The 20,116-nt window shown below is 47.8% G+C and overlaps 1 protein-coding gene across 2 annotated transcripts in view; it reads left to right on the top strand.

Annotated features, from left to right (window-relative positions):
- SNW1 (SNW domain containing 1) overlaps window positions 1–20,116 on the top strand; it is a 300,010-nt gene that overhangs the window by 223,315 nt on the left and 56,579 nt on the right. The window contains exons 11-12 of one of the 2 annotated variants that reach the window (XM_069637912.1): window positions 9,998–10,097; window positions 10,404–10,521. In XM_069637912.1, the coding sequence (XP_069494013.1) occupies window positions 9,998–10,097; window positions 10,404–10,521 (218 nt within the window). The remainder of the gene's footprint in view (window positions 1–9,997; window positions 10,098–10,403; window positions 10,522–20,116) is intronic. The other variant, XM_069637913.1, reaches the window with a different exon arrangement.

Consider the following 20,116-nt stretch of genomic DNA (forward strand, 5'->3'; position numbering starts at 1 on the left):
AAAGGACTTTCAATCACAGTGGTTCAAGTAGACTTGTATACTCAAGGGTTCTTGGTAAAACACTGATTAATTTATTTATACATTCATTTATAAAAAATCTCACTAGAAGAAGGCAACTTAAAGTTATAGACCAATAAGTTTTTGAGACAGTTTGAGCTCCCTTGAAAAAGGAGCCAAATGGCAGTTCAGTTACTTAGCAGTGAGCAAAAAGGACAAAAGTAAGTAGAATAGATTATATATACTTTCTAGGCAGTGCAAATAGTTTCAGTTCACCAGAATAGTTAAATTCAAGTCCTCAAGTTCTCAGAAGTAGTTTAGGTGAAAAAGAATCATGTGTGCAGTCACAAGCTGATTAGTCCTGCAAGTTGGGAAAGTTTGACAAACTTTCGCTGCGGGAGTGGCGTTCTCCCAATCTGGTTGGCACAGTACCTTGGTATGAAGAAAACAAATGTTGCTGAAGTCGTGGTTCCTGGCAGTTCCTGCAGATCTTCCTGTTCCTCAGTCGTGGGGACAAGAGGGAGGTCATTGGGGGACTCCTGCACTGCACAGGATTGTTGAAGAAGGCAAACAAAATGGAGTCACTTCAGTCTCCAGTAGCTGTAGATTCAAGAACACAGACTGGTGTCCCTCTCCCTGGTTAATCCTAACCAGCCTTGAGAATGGTATCCAGGTGTCTTATGAGTTGATTGGTCTCACCAACTCAAAGGAAGAAGCCGGCCTTGAAGGAGCTTCTCTGTCGAATGGAGTCTGGCAAGTCGGACCTGCAGCAGGGCTTCACCGGGCAAACCAACGGTCCAGTGGTTGCAGCAGCCGTCCTCTTCCAGCTCGTCTTCTGTTCTTTCGTTCCAGTGGTCGACTCTGCCTTCCAGTCCTGGAGACTCGCCTTTTTAAACAGTTTTCTCTCTTTCATTCCAGCCTAGCTGTCGCTCACCCGGCAGGGTGGCTGTCCTTGCCGGACAGTCAGCCAGCCAATCACGCCAGAGTGCATTTGGGTCTCCCAGGAGACTAAGCACAGGGAGTTTCGGGCACCTCCCTCACTTCCTGCCCACCCCAGACACTCAGACGCCAAGGGCGGACTTCAGTCTTGAAGCCCGCCAAAGGCACACACACAAAGGGACCAAACCTGGTTTGGCACGCAGAGACAAACACTAGAAAGACCTTTCCAAAGAGAAATGGTGAAAAAATAAGACTGGGACCCGTTTAAACAAAGGGGCTTAAGGCGCCATCTTGAAAAACATGTCTCCCGTGATTTTTAGCTACCGGTGTTCGCGGTCTGGAAAAATCATGGTAGTTCATTGTAAAACCACTGCCACCAGCCTTTTCAATAGGAAAGGGTAGCATTTGACTGCTACATGAGTGTTTAGACACGGGATACTATGTAACCCCTCCAGCACTCCATTGTAAGATGGTGTGTGCTGGGTCTATGAATTTGGAAAAGACTAGTAAAGTCAATTTCACTTTACATTCTCTGGGAAACAGTAGTTCATCCCAGAGAAGGTTGGGGAGCTCACACCGGAAGTCTTCACACCCAGAGAAGGTTTCTAAAGCTTTGGGAAGTCTAAAAGACATCCCTGTCTCATTGCACTGATGATGCCTATGGAGTTATCTAAAAGTCCATAATCTGAGAACACAAATGTAAAACACACATCAAAACACATGAGTGGGGAAAAAAGGTTCACACTCTTTCCAGGTAAAAAAATCAAGTCCTCAAAATCCAGCAAAGTTGCTTGGGGTCTCTAAGGTGAAGGGAATTAGCACATTTCTGAGAAATCTCCCTAACACTGGACTTTTTATCCTAGAGAGAGTGAGACCTTTTTCCCCCTCTCATGTATTTTTGTTTGGTTTGAACCCTGTTTCTTTTGGTTTTGGAGTCTGACAAACTCCATAGGCGGCATCTTTTTGTATTGTGACACAGAGCTCCCTCAGTGCAGTGTCACAGAGAAGTCCTTTGGATTTCTCTGAGGTTTAAATACCTTCGAGGGGATTGGGTTCTCCGACGTATTCCATATCTATGACAGTAATCACCACAGCTGTGCTGCTTCGGAAAATGTTCCTGCGTCAATGACGTCGATACGCCTTCCTCGAGGGCCTCTGTCGAGCCGATGTCACTGGATGTTATAAGTAGGACGAACGACATCCGTAGCCTCAGTTCTGTTTTTTCTGTGAACGTGTTCGCTTCGGAGATCTCGGCACGCCTCGGTTCTATTGAATCCTGTTCTTTCGGTTCTTCGAACCTGTTTCTTCCTTGCGATATTGTATGATGTCTTTGGCTTCTTCCACTCTGCGGTCCGGTTTTAAGAAGTGTCGGGTGTCCAAGATGTCGCTGATGGACACTCACAATGCTTGCCTCTGGTGCCTTGGGGAGGACCATGATGCGGATGACTGTGTCGACTGCCAATCGCTCACATCGAAGGCCTTGCGGGAGCGTAAGAAGCAGCTGTCGGTCGGTAAGGTGGCCAAGCCCCGGAAGTTGCGTTCCACTAGTCTTTCGACGGATGATTCGAGGGACGACTCTCCGCATCGTTGTCGTGAGTCCGGGTGTTCCTCGGTCTGGGAGTCGGCACCCCAACATTCCTCTGCCTCTTCGAGGCACTCCAGGAAGCGCCGTCACAGGTCGCCTTCCCCGTCCAAGGACTCCGCCCGTCGACAGGTTGCTTGTCCCAACAAGCATTCCACTCCTGAGGAATGGGATTCCTTCTGAAAGGAGATGATGGTGATTTTTTAATTGCAGGGCACCGATCCATCCGTGCCGTCTGAGGACACCGGCTGTGGCCGTGCTAGTGACACCGCTCGTCCGCCTTCGGGCTCGAGCAGTCGTCGCGACCACCGGGCGCCTTCGAGGTCCCGGTCGGACAAGGATGGTCGCTCTAGACATGCCCGTTCCAGGTCCCGGTCCTCAACGCCCTCGAGACCGCGAGAACATGTGAAGTCTTCGAAGAAGACATCGACGCCTGTGGCGCCGAGGTCGTTGAGGGAACTCTCTCTCGAGGCTCCGCCTCCGAGGAAGTCTACGCCATCGGCGCCCAGGCTGTCTAGAGACACGCTCGGGTCTTCGCCCTCGAGGCCTGTGTCGAAGCTGTTGGCGCCACGCTCGATGCCGGCTCCATCGCCCTCGAAGCCTTTCGAGGCAGCTTTGTTTGAGCTACCCCGTGACACGGTGGAACCCCCCAGAAAGGCTCTGGCCCAGGCTAAACATGTCTTTGTTCCTTTTTCTGTACCCTCCTTCCGGCCTCTGGATTATATTTCTGAGGTGGATGAAGGGTCTGAGGAAGGTGAGGTTCCTGCAGAGGTTCCTGATGGCCTCCTTTCTGGTCATAGCCAACTTGAGGACCTGCGTCAGTCGTTGCATGACGCAGTGGTCTAGACACCTCTCCGGAGGTGGAGTTTGGTACGCTTGAGTCTGGCACGCATGCCGAGTCCTCATACCGGCGCCTGATGTCGAGGGTCACGGATTACCTGGGGTGGTCTGCCCCCCTGCGGATTTTCAGCAGGATGACCTGACTGATATCCTCGACCAAGGTCCACCAACGGACCCGGTGGTACCATTCCATATGGCCTTGCAGAGAAGGGTGGCTGCGACTTGGACTTCTCCGGAGAGTTTCACGGCAGTGAGCAAGTCCTTGCCGAAGAAATATCGCCCAGCCAGTGGCGATCCCTGCTACTTGACCACGCACCCTACTCCGGAGAGTTTGCTGGTGCAGGTGGCTACGGCCCCCACAAAGCAGGCGTCGTACCCTACCATCCCTCCTGATGGGGACGACAAATGTTTTGACGGCTGGGCAAAGGTGTTTTCTTCTGGGGGTATGGCGCTTCAGGCGCTTCCGTTTGTGCCTTGTCTCGTTTCACACACACTCTGTGGAACTGTATCTCCTTAGTGGCTGATCATATTCCCGAAGGGGAGGAATGGGATGGTTTTCTTTCTATCGTGCAGAATGGCAAGGATGCCATGTGTGAATCCGTTCAGTCGGGTCTGGACATGGTTGATTGCGTCAGCCGGTCCATGGCGGCGAGCACCGTGATACACAGGTTTGCGTGGTTGAGGAAGTCGAGTTTGCCCTTGATGTGCAAGCCCGGCTCCTCAACATGCCCTTTGATGGTGAACATCTTTTTGGCAGCAAGACTGACTAGAGTCTTGAGAGGTTGCAGACCTCCAAAGCTGCAGCAAAGTCGTTGAGCGCTGCAGTTCGCCAACCTCCGCCTTTTCGTCCTAGGGGACAGCAATGGAGGGGAGGTTCCTTTCGATATTACTCATCCTTTAGTAAATAGAGAGGAGCTGCAACTCAAAAGGGCCACCGTAGGAGTGCCAGAGGTGGAAAACGGGGTACTCGAGGTGCCAAGGCCGCTCGGGCAGTTCCCTGTTTGCCCTCAGGCACTGCCACAGCCGCTTCAGCTCAGTCATGGGGGCATGTCCCATGGTTCGTCGGTTGGAGGAAGGAAAGCGCAGCATCTTGTAGAGTGGCGTGCCATTGCTTCAGATGTGTGGGTTCTGGAGATCATAACCCACTAGCTAACCGGCTACTGTCTTCCTTTCCGGCAGAGGCCTCACGACCATCCACCAGGGAATCTCTTTGAAGAGTCCGGATCCACTCCTTGCGCAGGAAATTCAATCCCTGCTGGAGAAAAGTGCCATAGAACTGGTGCCTGTAGCGGAGAGGAACAAGGCATGGTGTATTCCCCTTATTTTTTAATTGCGAAGAAAGACGGGGGATTGAGACCCATCATGGACTTGCGCGGTTTGAACAAACTCCTCAGGAAGGACAAGTTCAAGATGGTTACTCTTTCTCAAGTCCTCCAGGCCCTTCAACTTCAGGACTGGTTGGTGTCTCTCGACCTCAAGGACGCTTATTTGCATGTGCCGATCCATCCAAAGCACAAGAAGTACCTGAGGTTTGCGGTTGGTGACTCATACTTTCAGTTTCGGGTCCTGCCGTTCGGATTGACCTCCGCCCGAGGGTCTTCACCAAGCTCATGGTGGTGGTGGCAGCGTATCTCAGGAAAGGGGGGGATTCACGTCTACCCCTACCTGGACGATTGGTTGATCAGGGCGCGCTCTCCCGAGCAAGTCCTGGATCATCTGTCTGTCACCTGCCACTCCCTTCACAAGCTGGGCTTCTCCCTTCAAGAAGTCCCTTTTGACACCAACACAGCAGCTTCAGTACATCGGAGCAGTGCTCGACACATCCCTGGGGCAGTGGGGCAGTGTTTTCCTCCCCAGGTGAGGGCTCTTCACATTCAGCAGATGGTGCACAAGTTTCAACACGCCCAGTCTCTCCCAGCGTTCGAGTTCTTGAGGTTGCTCGGCCTCATGGCATCATGCATTCTTTTGGTGCCGGAGGCCAGGTTGTGGATGAGATCTCTGCAGTGGGCCCTCAAGATGCAGTGGTCGCAGTCCTCCGGCAGGATGTAGGACTCTGTTCAGGTGCCGCCCTCGGTCGCCCAGGACCTTCTGTGGTGGACCGTCGAAGGCAATCTGATGAAGGGGGCTCCATTTTGGCTACCTTGGCCGGAGGTGACGATCGTGATGGACGCATCCCTCACAGGATTTGGGAGCTCATGCCAATGAATTGACAGTCCGCGGTCGTTGGCCTCCGTCGGAGTCCAGACTCCATATCAATCTGTTGGAGCTGAGGGCCGTCGGGCTTGCCCTGAAGGCTTTTCTGCCGACTGTGCGAGGAAAGAATGTCCCAATTCTGACGGACAACACAGTGGCCATGCACTACCTCAACAAAAAGGGGGGGGGGGCGGCACGGTCACTTCCTCTGTGCAGGGAGGCGATGCGTCTCTGGTTCTGGGCCATCCAGCAGGAAGTTTCAATCTCGGCAGTTCATCTGGCTGGAGACGAAAATGAGACGGCGGATGCTCTGAGCAGGCAGAGCGCGATCTCTCGCGAGTGGGAGCAGGTTTGGGAGATTCTCTTGGGGATCTTTGCCCTTTGGGGGACCCCACAAGTGGATCTCTTCGCCTCCAGTGTCAACTGGAAGTACGAAAGGTTCTGCTTGCGGGAATTTCCTCCAAAAGGAGCTTTAGGAGACCTCTTCGTGGTGGAGTGGTCCTTCCCACTGCTGTATGCATTTCCTCCAGTCCCCGTCATCCCGCAAGGGCTGTGGAGGTTATGGAGGTTCGGTTCCCGGATGATCCTCCTTGTTCCGGCTTGGGCTCGGAGGACGTGGTACCCGGACCTTCTCGACTTGTTCATCTGCCCTTCACGTCGTCTTCCCTACTGAGACGGCCTGCTCTCACAGGAGGGGGTCCGGTTCTCCATCCAGAGGTCGGATCCCTCAACCTTCACGCTTGGCTTCTGAAAGGTTGAGGTATAAGGATTGGGACCTCCCTGAAGACGTGATGGAGGTGTTGCTTTCGGCTAGACGGCCGGCAACAAAGTCTCTATACCGTTACCGTTGGAGAAATTTCTGCGACTGGTGCAGGGTTTAGAATGTGGATCCTTTTTCATGTGACATTCCTGTGGTTCTGTCTTTTTTGCTTTCGTTGGCCCACAGGGGCCTGCAAGTGGGTACTGTTAAAGGTTACCTGGCGGCGCTGTCTATATTTAAGCGCTAGTCTGAGGAGTTTTCTTATTTCAAAATTCCTTTAATTTCTCAGTTTCTCAAAGGACTCACTAATGTGTTTCCGCCGTCACCTTTACAGGTGCCTGGTTGGGATTTGAACCTTGTTCTGAAATTCCTTATGGGTGCTCCGTTTGAGCCTTTACATTCTTGTCCTTTGAGGCTGTTAACCCTTAAAACTGTGTTTTTTTGTTGCGGTCACTTCCGCTCGCAGAGTGAGTGAGTTGCAGGCACTTTCAGTTAAGCCACCCTTCACTGTGTTTCATAAGGACAGGGTTGTCCTTAGAGTTAGTCCTTCCTTTCTTCCGAAGGTGGTGTCGGAATTTCATTTAAGCCAGGTTATTCTTCCGGCGTTTTATCCTCCTGCACATCCTGGTAAGGAAGAGGAGAGGCTCCATAGGTTGGATCCTAGGAGAGCTTTAAGTTTCTACATTTCTCGCATGTCCCAGGTCAGAGTGGACGATCAGCTCTTTATTGGTTACGCTTGAAGGCGTTTGGGACAAGCTGTTACTAAGCAGACTTTGTCTAGATGGATTATCTTGGCAATTTCTGAATGTTACTGCTTGGCGGGTAAGGACCCTCCGGTGGGCTTACGGGCCCATTCTACTAGGGTTATGGCTGCCTCTACTGCCCTGCAGAGGGGTGTTTCTATTCGGAACATCTGTGATGCAGCCACATGGGCTTCAGTCCATACTTTTTTATGTCACTACTCCTTAGATTCCATCCATGGGGAGGATCTGGCCTTTAGCAAGGCGGTCCTTTACTCTGCAATTTGATTGGGCGTTCTGAATTTCTATATTCTAAATTCTTTTCCCTCCTCCATACATTGGTACTGCTTTGGGAGTCTGTCATAGATATGGAATACGTCAGAGGACCCAATCCCCTCGAAGAACAAGTTACTCTCTTACCTGGTAACGTTCTTTCGATGGGATGGTCCGACGACGTATTCCACATTACTCTCTCCTTACCTGCCCCTCTACAGAATTTCTTATGCGATTGCAGCTTACGTTTCCGCAAGGTTTTCTGTGGTCATACTGGCAGTGGTTTGGTGCTACACGTTCTGGGGAAAAAACTAGAACTGAGGCTACGGGTGTCGTGCGTCCTACTTATAACATCCAGTGACGTTGGCTCGACGGGGGCCCTCGAGGATGGCGTATCGACGCCATCGATGCAGGACGCAGACGGCGAAAAAATTTCCGAAGCAGCACAGCTGTGGTGATTACTGTCATAGATATGGAATACGTCGTCTGACCATCCCATCGGAACAACGTTACCAGGTAAGAGAGTAACTTGTTCTTCTCTTGGATAAACTACTGTTTCCAAGAGTAGTAAAGTGAAATTGACTTTACTTAGCTTTTTCTCTTTATAGAGCCAGCACACACTATCTTTCGTAGAGTGCTGGAGGGGTTACTTAGTATCTCCTTTGTCTACCCTCTCATGTAAAATGTTTGTTACCCTTTCTTCAATTAATGGCTGGTGGCAGGGGTTTACTTTTTCCTACTATTGTGTGTTTTTACCGCAGCTGCAGTATTGCACCCATGGGTGCCCATTTTGTCAAAATGGCCCAGTCTTCTTTTTTTGCCATTTCTTGTTGGAAAGGTCCTTTTTGAGATTTACTCTGCGTGCCAAACCAGGTTTGGACCCTTTGTTTGTTTTTGCCGTTGGCCGGATTCACTCGTGAAGCCTGCCTCTGGCTCCAGCATGTCTGGCAGGGCAGGAAGCAAGGGAGTTTCCTGAAACTCCCTGTGCTTAATCTCCTTGGTTACAGGAATGCACCCAAAGGTGATTGGCTTGCTGGCTGTCCTTGAAGTATAGCCACCCTGCTGTGTGACTGACAGCTACGCTGGAATGAATGGGAGAGAATTGCATAAAAAGCACCGTCTTTTGCAAGGAAGGCAGAGTCGACACTGGACGAAGGAACCGAAGAAGAAACCGAAGAAGCAGCTTGCTGATCCTCCTGGACCGTTCGTTTGCCCGGTGAAGCACTGCTGCAGTGGTGACGCTCTGAATTTCTAATAGACTAGCGAAGCCCAGAAAGGACGACTTCTCCCCTTGGGTTGGTGGGACCAATCAGCCCCAAAACAAACTTGCCCTCCAACCCCTCTCTCGGCTGGCAGTACTTCTTTGCTGCTGCAGGAACGAGTGCCAGGGGACTGGAACACCAGGATAGGTTTATCGCCTTTAAGCCAGACCCATGCTTCAGGAAGATCTTCCAGACTCCCTTGAAGCAGGATTAACTAAGCCTGAGCCACCAGAGTGCTGGACCCCAGATGCAAGGAAAGTCCACAAGGTGTCCAAGAACCGTGGTGGTGCTATTTGCAAGTAGCTGAAACCGTGAAGTGCTGCTGATCTGAAGTGTGCCCATTGCTTCCGCCGACCTTCAAACTGTAGTACAGGAGTCCCCAGACGTCCTCCCTCTTGTCCCCAAGACTGAGGCCCAGGAACAAGAGAATCTGCAGGACTACCACAGGAACAGAAGCCAGTTGGAACCTTTTTCTTCAGCATCTAGGTTCTGTGAAACTAAGGGTACTTACTCTTGTGTGTAGCTTGCTTGCTCTCACTGGAGACTTGCATTTGCTGCCCTTTGCAGAGTTGCTTGCAGCGTTACCCTTTACAAGCCTCCCAGCCTGTGGCCCAACAGTATTTCTTTTTACAACAAAACTCAACATTGTGAAAGACGTTTGCCCTATCTACAAGAAGTGCCTCAGCTCCCCTAGACTTTGCTCAATTGACATTGGCTATCCCTCCTTAAAGTCATACATACCTTACTTGTATAGCTGGGAAAGAGTTAACCTATATTTCATTGGGGATTCAAAAGTGCTTACCCTTTGCAAAACGTGTTAACCATTGCTTCCTTCTCTAAACTTTTCCTATTTGCCACAATTTCAGTTTTACAGTTTAAGTGTAAAAAGTGATACATTAATGTCCAGTGTCCGAGCAATTGAAGTCACCTCAGGGTGTAGGAAGTGTCTGTGTGCCATCCCAAAAGGGTAACTACTTACTTAACTGAAGGCGTGTATTTTTTAATTGTGTTTAGTGTTGCATACTGCTCCCTTCTAAAGAAGGCTTATTTTAAAACACACTGTTGAATTAATAATTATTTTACCTTGAGTTCAAGTGTTATTTGAATTCATGTCACTGAGAATCTCTTGTGTTACAACCCTACAGCTCACATTGACCCCTCTTGATAGAAGCCTGGCTGCTAAGTCACTCTCCCAACTTGTGTAGTACAGGACTATATCAAAGGTTGGGTTACCTATTGCCAAGAGGACAAGGCTGGTGTAGTCTCCCACAGGGTTACTACATACAATCTTGCCTAACAGTGCTCCAATCAACTGGCTGTGAGATCTGTTTGATAGTGGGGGGCTTGATGAGTTGTATCCCATAGGCTGCCATTCAGTAGATTGAAATGTGACAAAGGGTTCTTATATCAGCAGAGGATGGAGAGGCTCGTGAGCGAGAGGAAATCCGCCAAGACCGACGAAAGGATAGACAGCATGACCGGAATATCTCACGGGCTGCCCCCGACAAGAGGTAACGATCACTTAAAAAAAAAGTATCCAATTGTGGAAATACAGTAGAGAATGGTTAGTAACTCATCTGGTTTCATATCTTCAACATGTCTTGGCAGGCTTTCTTGCCAAATTGTATGCAGGGTGTCTGATCCCTCCAATCTATTTTACATTTATAAATTGATGCCCTATTTCCAGGTTGAATAAAGGTTGCCTGTTGCCGAGCTTCAGTAAAATTACCTACAGAACGCTTAAAATGTGCATAGATATCTAAATACCTTTCTGATCCATTACTTGTGCAATGTTCTCTCTGCCTCCTCCTTTTCAGGTCCAAGTTGCAGCGAAACGAAGATCGAGATATCAGTGAAATAATTGCACTAGGGCAGCCTAATACTCGGCCAGCCACTGAGGTCCAGTACGATCAGCGACTTTTTAACCAAAACAAGGTAAGGGTTAAAGGTTCATGTCACCTTGTGTGGAACACTTTTTAATGTTAGTTAAGCTTCCATTGGACAGGCGTTTACCTGATCATAAAAACACAGTACTGAGATAGCTTCATAGCCTCGCCGCCTGTCATGGCAGGGTTGCGCTCAGAGGCTAATGAACAGAATAGGTATTCACAGTCGCAGCATCAGTTCCACAAGCCAATGTTTATATAGACAAGTACAATTATCTTTGACATGTATTTTTTTGGCTGTCAATGTTCAAACCCTAGTTTGCACAAGTACGGGGTGGTTCTGGGAGTGTCTCTCTCTACCAGCCTATATCCCAGGTTAGAGTCTCAACCAGATTCTTTACCTCACCATCCTTTCACAGAAGAGACATTTCCACTACATATCGGTCTTTGTCCTGCCCAAGGGCAGTCCAGCACCGAAAATGCCATTGCAATTCTCTTCTGAACAAGAGTACCAATAGCAACCCCAGACACGTGTTTCGACCTTGTTGGGCCTCGTGTCATGGAAGTGTCTCTAATGTGAAAGGGATAGTGAGCTAAAGAATTTGGTTGAGAATTTAGCGGGATATAGGCCGGTAGAGAAGGGGCTCCAAGGACGACCCCACCCCCCCCTGGTTTTTGCAAACCCTAGCTTGTACATTCTTACAATGGAATGACATTGACACATTTTAGGCACACTCTTTGCCATGTCATTCTTATCTCAATATCCTGTCCATTTTACTTTGTGTTCTTTGGTGTGGAATAATATTTGTTATCCTAATAGAAGATTTCCAAGTTCCTGCTTGAAACTGGAGATTTTGCAGCATGCACAAGCTTGGGCATCATTTCAGCACAACACTACTTTGTTGAATGCTGTTTCTAGTTCCATTTGTTTCTTCCCAAAAATATTGCTGACTGTTTTGTTTATGATCAGTGGTAAGGTGGATATGGAGAATCACCCCCTACCTCTAAAGGTGGCGTCTAAGAGGCCAATATATTGTGGTGAACTGGAAAATACACTGACAACTAGCCAACCCCAATCAAGATAGACTAGCAGAGCAGTAAGGCTTATACTCGGGAGGGTGTGAGAGTGGCCTAGTGCTACAAGGACACGCACACACACTACACAAATATAACATTTATTAGGCTTTTGAATGCACTGTAAGCTATGAAAACACAGTATCGTCATACTACTAATATACATATATACAAACACGATTGAGAAGGTTCATCAAGACTTTACAGTTTTCCAATAGTTTGCAATGTTAAGAGCACCACATTAAATATAACTGTAAGGCATAGCAAGGGAAGAAAGAACAAACAGTTTAGAACCAGATGGAGACCTGTGGGTACATTGGTAGAAAACAGAACACACACAAGAAAACCTATATTTAGGTACCTAGTTCTTAGTAAATCCAGCCCTGCTAGGAACTGAGGTCTAGTGCCCCAAAGTCGCAAGTTCCATAATATGTACTCCAAGCCAATGGATGTAGGTAAATGTTCACTTAACTTTTTATTCAATATCTGACCACCCCACCACCTTTCTTAGACAAAATAGAGATAGTGTTAGGACTTAACGCCCATAAAACGATATGGCAGGAGGGGTTGGAATAGCTAGCACTTAGCCCGAAACCTCCTCCTTGGCTCTTCTTGGCACTTCCTCCCCGCCAATATTTCTTCTCTCTCCTGTTCCTTTCCCATTTAGCCTTGTGGCGCCTTGAAACAATTCTGTTGTATAAGCACCTAACAAATGCTCAATAAAATAATAATAAAATACATATGCAAAATTCACCTCCCTTACTCAGATTACTTTAGTAACTATTTCAGGGATTCCTAAATCAGCTAGGCCCACTTATTTTAAGACTGTTTCCAGTCGAGGGAGGTCCAGGGGCCATGGGTGTAGAGTGCCCATTCAATGTGTGGATTGGGTCAGGCTAATCTATGGTTCCAGAAGGCTAGTACTGCAGGGGTAGATGTCTAGTCTCAAAAATTGAACGTCTGCAGAGTTCTAATGCTGAACTTAATGGCAAGCGGAGCAGCAAGGTTGCTCAGGAGAAAGGTGGTCAGCCCACCAGGTAGTCCAGGGACCCCTCCGATGTCTCAGCAGGCACAGATCTTGGAGGAGGGATGTTGGGTAAGATTTTCATCGCAATGATAAATCTTCCTGACCTGTGTCTACCCATGAACTTTTTGCTTTACTGGTGGATTTTCTTCCCTTATACCTCTGTGAGTGGGAACCTTTTCCCACACTCACAGAATCTTTTACTCTTTTATGGGTGTCCTTTTTAAGACTCTCCCTAGTGTCTTTTAAATGTTATCCTCTTTGACAACTTTCTGTCAATAAGTGCTTATTGTTGCTGGGTTGCCTTGGGGGCTCCCCTTTTAACTGTCTCTGGCTAACCTTGTGAGAAATACAGTTCCCATGGGTAGAAATAATCTTTTGGATCCCTTTTACATTTTATTAGGCGGGACCAGCACGCCCCACCTTATGTGGAGTGCTGGGCAGATACTGAGTATCCACTTTCTCATTTTAAATGCAACATTTATGTTACAAGGACAAACTTACCTTTTAATGGCTGGTGGCAGTGAACCTTTTTATTAATTCGGTGCACTTTTCCCGTGGGCTGTGTGCACAGCCCCAGTAAAGGCACCCATGGGTGCTCAGTTTACTGAAATGGCCCTTGTCTTGTCTTTTTTGCCATTTTAGTGTCCCTTGTCCTTTCTTGCTCCTTCCCCTGACATCCCGGGTGGGAAATAACTTTGGGTCATTTTTATCTTCGGTAGGATTCCTGTGGACTCCACGCCCAGGCTCCAGAGTGTCTCTTAAAACAGGAAGCGAGGGAGGAGTCCAAAACTCTGCAGCCCTTTGTCTTCCAGTCTGAGTGCGAGATTCCAGTTCAAACTGGGAGGCTGGCTGTCCTGAAAGGATTGCCAACCCCACCAGTTTGAATGTTGCAAGGATGTTTGATTGGCTAGGTTTCTGCATAAAAGTCTGAGCCTGGAAGCTGAAGAGGTACCCGACCACTGGAACCAAAACCAATGAGGAAGATGAAGAATTTGCGGCTCAAACAATTTCCAGCGACCGGAGAGCCTGCTGTGTAACCTGAGCCTGCTGTAGCCCTTCCTTCCAATCGACCTGGGGACTCTGAAAACAGCGACCCCGACCCACAGCCTGGTGAGACCCACAGCCTGGTGAGACCCACTAGACTCAAGGTGACCTATATTTTGAGCCATCCCTCGTGCTGCGACCTTGCGGGCTGCAATACTCCAATACTCTGGGACCTCGAGCCATTGTGTGGTGGTCGGTTGTTAGGCAAGACTGTATGCAGTACCCTTGGGGTGCACTACAACAACCCTGACCTCCTGGCAGTAGTAACCCAACCTTTGGTATAAGTCTGTACTACACGGGTTGGTAGTGTGGATGAGTAATGAACAAAAGAAGAGTTCCTACTAATAATAGGAACTCCCGTCCCCTGTAACCATAAAATTGGAAGAAGAAATTCTAATCAAAATTCTATTAATGTTTTCCTTAGTTTGATGATTTCAGTATTCACATTCGAAAAGATAAGAAGGTAAGTACAACCAGTACATATATTAGTAAACAAAGACTTAATGTCTATAGTTAATGCATTCTTTTTTATACACTCTTTTTTTGTAATCAAACCACACACAATATTTTTGTGTATCAATGAGTTCAATTTACTCAAGGTTGATGAAATTAAAAAATAGTGATTTATTTTATACAAAACGTATTGAAAGAAACATCACATAATTAAATACAGAGCTCTACGCGTTTCGAGAGTTAATTTCTCTCTTCTTCAGGAGCAATATTCATTCAAAATGTTCAAAAAACATTATTTAATCAAATACATTTTTACAAATAAATTTGTTGAGTCACTCTCTTTGAGAAGTGCGATATCGTGAGTTCATGGGAACGTCATTTGTTGGTGTCAAAGTTCATTCGGGATTGATCTGAAAATTATATTATATATGTATTAGTGCTGAATGTTATAATCAAAGTGCTGAATGTTATGAGAGAAATCATTGTAAATTCCTGTGACCAAACGGTCTGTACCTGAATGCTGAAAAGTCTTTTCACAAATGGTGAATATATCACCCACGAATCCTACATCTGTGTGACCTAGAATTATACATATAGCTGTGCTCAGTATGCACGTTTTACAATTTTCTTACTGTACTGTGTTTTTAGATAACCAACATGGCGAGTACACTCACCATTCAGATTTCTTTCATGGTTCTCACAGTAATGATTGTCGTCTCTCTGACGAGTGTACCAATCCGTTTGAAAAGATCGGAATGGTGTTGGAGTGGTAAACTATACTTCTGTCAGTAAAAATCCGAAACATTTCAAAGTGCTTACCTTAGTAATTCACGATATTCGTGAAGGTCTAGCCACATTTCCTCGTGTGGATGCCAAGAAAGCCTGTAAAGTAACCGTTACCTTAAGTAATCACATGACTCAGAAATCGTGGTCCTGTGATATGAAGTGCTGCTGGGAATCGCAGTTCCTGATCATAAGGATACCTTGTACTCAGTATGGATTACACACTTCTAGATAATACTAATGTTGACGAGCTTCTGTTCTGAATGGGTCAAGCTCCTAAGGCCAAATTAGTGACTAACATGCTGAATCCACTTAATTCCTTCCGTGCTCGTGATTGTGTTCATTAGGAATCCTGGGAGTTGTAGTGCAAGTTAAAAATGTCAAATCGTTTTTAGGGTGTAAACCTTGTGCTTCAGATGTTAGTTTGAAGTGTTAGTCATGATATTGATTGTTGTGTGATTTGCCAAGGAATGAATCTCTTAATATAAATTAGGCAACTCGTTCTAAATTACTTAGTTGGAACAATGAGACTTATTATGTTAATGATGTTCTGAAGAGGTGTTGTGCACATTAAGCTAAAATGCACATTTGTTGTGTCATGTCTGGTTAGGATCAGATAGTTCTCCAGCATGGGGTCTGGCATGGATTCACATGCTCATGAATATTCCCCGTCGTCAGGCTGGGAATCCTCGGTAAAGAAAAAACCAGTATCAGTTTCGTTTCTGATCTGTCTTTCGTAGTAATAACCAATCACTGGTCTCTGCGTCATACTGACCACAGCCAATGACTGCCCTCTACCTAAGCACCGCCTCTGGCAGCCATCTTCAGATTTTTACCGCACGTTCATGTGTTGGGATCCTCGTGCTATTGCTCTCGAGCGTTAGTGCTATTTTTCGCGCTTTTTTCACAAAAAACTTCGATTCTTTCGGTCAAAGAGCCTCAAGCTCCACCGATCCTACATCCGATCAACGGGGACCCGTGTCGGATTCATCTGTGCCCCTCAAGGGTGAAGATTTCGTCGAGCTACACTTCGGAGGAATCCAGAAGCTTCTCAGGCCCGGTCTCGGATATGGCCCAGGAGAAGGGAAGCTCGACGCCCGGAAAGCTGTTCAGGGTCTGCCCTGGATGCCAGCTGCAGAACGTCTTCAAGGAGGACGAACACTCTTTCTGCCTTTACTGCCTTCATGAGGACAAGACGCACGTGGAGAAGGACTGTGCGTTTTGCGGCAACATGTCGGAACGGACCATGAAGGACCGCCATCAACGTCTCGCCAACTGGCTGGAGGGTAAGAGCCCGTCTGGCGAGAAGAAGAAGAAATCCGAGTGGTCTTCTAAGACCTTTGAGGGCGCCCCGGCGACGGGGGCCCAACATAAGGCCAAGCACCGCGAGTCCGCTGGCACCGGGAGCGCCGAACGGTCGGGCTCTACGGGCGCCAGGCAGGGCGCACCCTCCCCGGCACCATCAACCACGAGCCAACGCTCTGGGTCGGGTAAGAGGAAGGCCGAGCACCCGGCGAAGCTCCTGGAGAGGCCCCGGTCGAGCTCTAAGGCAGAGGAGGAGCGTGGCAGTGCCCCCTCCCTCAAGGATAAGGCGGTGAGCGCACCTAAGGTGGTGAAGGCCTTGATCCATCCGACCAAGCCCTCTATCGAAACGGTCGCGGCGGCCCTGGCTCAGCCTGTGGTGGCTGCACCAGTGGTGGCGACCTCAGGGCCCAGAATCTCCCTGCCTCCTCGGAGGGAGTCTTCCTTTGTGCCCATCGATAGGACCCCCGTGAAACCCTCCGTGGGGAAGAAGAAGGGGGGGCAGGGCGTCGTCGGAGATTCGGCCTCAACCTCAGAAGAGGAGCTGATCGAGGTCTTAAGCCACGGCCTAGGCGTGGAAGAAGGCCAGCCCGTCGGAATGGACCCCGACGCAGGTGACGACGACGACATCGTCGAGGATACCGACGGGGCCCCTGCTCGCCCGTCGGATTCCCCTCTGCCAGCGCCGCAAGACAACTCGGCGGCCATTTTGTTGGCCATACAGTCCTTATGCTCCGAGATAAGGACGAGGCTACCGTTACCGACGGAGGAACCTCTCCCGTCGGGGGATCCAGAACCGGGACCTTCTGGTGTTCCCCCTACCAAGAGTAGCTAGAGCGCTGAAGTTCTACGTGGACCGCACGAAGGGTTTTCGGAAGACGTCACAACTCTTTGTGAACTTTGGACCTGTCAATCAGGGGAAGGCTCTCTCGAAGGCTTCCATTTCCAGATGGCTCTCCGGCTGTATCATGTACTGTCATCGGTTGGCAAACCGACCGCTGCCTGGCCGTCCGAGAGCCCATTCCACCAGAGCGATCGCAGCTACCACAGCGTTCCTTTCTGGTGTGCCCCTGCTGGACATATGCAGGGCTGCTACGTGGAGGTCGACGCACACCTTCACAAAGTTCTACTGCGTCGATCGGGATTCCAGGGAGGAGTCCAGGGTCGGCCAAGCAGTGCTGCGCAACCTGTTCGCCTGAGGTGAGCCTGGTGAGGAGGTAAGATGCTTAATGTTGAGTTTGATGTAATGCTTAATGTTGAGCCTGTTGCCACCTCCCGTGGTTGTGCATGTGTGTACTGCTATGTATTCTTTATTCATGAGCATGTGAATCCATGCCAGACCCCATGCTGGAGAAGGAACAAGTTACTTACCTGTAACTGTTGTTCTCCAGCATGGGTCTGGCATGGATTCACATGCGAACCCTCCCGCCTACCCCTCTGCGGCTCTTCACTTGGTCATACTGCCACTTCACGTGCTTCCAAATCTGAAGATGGCTGCCAGAGGCGGTGCTTAGGTAGAGGGCAGTCATTGGCTGTGGTCCGTATGACGCAGAGACCAGTGATTGGTTATTACTACGAAAGACAGATCAGAAACGAAACTGATACTGGTTTTTTCTTTACCGAGGATTCCCAGCCTGACGACGGGGAATATTCATGAGCATGTGAATCCATGCCAGACCCATGCTGGAGAACAACAGTTACAGGTAAGTAACTTGTTCCTTATTCCATTAATTCACAGCGTTATTTTCAGATCACAGCAGTATACTATTGTGTCTATGACATTGTACATCCAGTTCACAATGCATTCGCATCAATCATTTCTGAGGCGGATTAGGCAATTGCCTTGTCATCATATTGCAACATATGTAATCATCTTTTCAATAGCCATTTGCGAAAACATGCTCATGTTTCTTCATACTTATTCTTCAAAGTTCAACCGTCTGAGACTAATGTTTACTAGATTACATTTTCAACTCCACAAGTTTGCTCTTGACTAGCGCATTTACAGAAAAACATTCCACAAGAACTTCTCATTCATTCCTTTGGGTACTAAGGTTTCTAATTTGTGTACCCAGAACATCTCCCTTCTTGATAGTATTTGCTGTAGGTTGACTCCCCTTGGTGGCCTCGTCACTGTTTCAAGAACCACAAATCTTAATTGTGAGATTGTATGATGATGATCTTTGAAATGTCTGGTGACCAGTGATTTCATATTTGAAGTCCTTATGTTTTATTTGTGTTCTGTATTACGATCTTTCACTCGTCTAATCGTCTGGCAACATATTTCCCACATGGGCAGATTAGTCCATATACTACACATTTGCTTTCGCATGTAGCGTAGTCTTGTTAGTTTATCTTTTGTCCTGTTTACGGATGTCTTAGCAGTGAACCTTTCTGTACATTGTTGCAATGACGGCAATTTAAGCAGGGGAAGGTCCCCTTCTTTGGCTCTGAGGGACAATTTTGTTTGGCTATGTTGTTCTTGCCGCTTTAACTAAAGCGTCACGTAGATTTCTCCCTCTGTTGTAGGCCATCAATGGTGGTTTTGGAAAAAGTGTGCATAATTGTGGGTCTAATCTTGTGATTTTCCAATTCTTGTGAAGTATTCTTTTGATTTGGGCACTCTTTGTAGAGTACTGAAATAAATATATTAACAGAGGATTGTCTTTGTCCCCTCTTTTTTGTTGACATAGAAGTTGGGTCCTTTTTTGTTTTGCATTTCTCTATTGCCTCTGTTAAGATAGGTCTCGGAAAGCGCCTCTCTTGAAATCGTGAGATTTGTTCATCTTCAGCTTCTTTGTACGTTTCCTCCTTGGATCTAATCTGTTTAATTCTTTGAAGTTGACTGAGGGGAAGGTTGTTTTTCAAGTGTTGTGGATGATAGCTTGTATAGAATAAACTATTGTTTACATCCGTCGGTTTTCTGAAGATTGTTGTTTGCAATTTTCCATTCTCTGGATAGATCTTGACGTCAAGGAAGTTGACCGCTGGTGTTCCAATCTCTTAGGTGAACTTAATATTAGGGTTGCATTCATTAAGGTATCTGAAAAATGCTTCAAGTTCATGTTTGGGACCTTTGGGACCTGGGGAAATCTAAGAGACTTCCCTGTGTCACTGCACTAAAGGTGCTGTGTGACACAATGTAAAATATGATGCCTATGGAGTTTGTCAGACTCCATGACCAAAAGAAACAGAGTACAAAAGAAATCACATTAAAATACATGAGAGAGTGGGGATAAAAAAGGGTCTCACTCTCTCCAGGTAAAAAGAATCAAGTCCTCAAAATCCAGCAAAGTTGCTGGGGGTCTGTAAGGTAGAGGGAATTGGCACATTTCTGAGAATTCTCCCTAACATCGGTCTTCCGAATTCCAAATCTCACTGAAACTTTGTGGGCATCCTGCTGGATCTGCAGAGGCACGGTTCCAGTCCAGAATTCCCCCAACCAGAGTGCTGGACCTTGCAAATGACGAGAATTTGACTGGCGATATACTGTTGTCTTCTGTGCTCCTGAAAAAGGCGTCAAATCGACAGAGCCGCATCCAGCGGCCAGGAAAACCTTGCCTAGAGCCTTCCCCGCGATCCTTGCTGCAAATGTCCTTCCAGTGTCCTGTCCTCTTAATGAAGGAATTCAACGACCAGGTTTTTGGCTGCAGATCCTAAAGTCGTCCTGCTGCAAAATCATCTTCGGTGCTGAGGTACTGTGCTGGCTTGGGTATTTACTTACCTTAAGCCTCTTGTTATTCCTTTTTAGTTTTGGGGTGTTTTCTGCGATTGGGAGGCCTCTCGTCAGGTTCACCCAGGCCCACTGCTGGAATCCTCCTAAGGTGTCTTCTGTGAAGCCCCTGGACACTCGACTAACTCTAAAGTAAAATACTCATCTGTTTGAAAAGTCTTCCTTAGGAACTCTGACCTTTGCTACTTACGAACCTATCCTGACCTGCCTGTTGGACACTAGACCCTG

The sequence above is a fragment of the Ambystoma mexicanum genome, chromosome 14, assembly GCF_040938575.1.
Source record: "Ambystoma mexicanum isolate Mex_15411 chromosome 14, UKY_AmexF1_1, whole genome shotgun sequence".
NCBI classification, from domain to species: Eukaryota; Metazoa; Chordata; class Amphibia; order Caudata; family Ambystomatidae; genus Ambystoma; species Ambystoma mexicanum.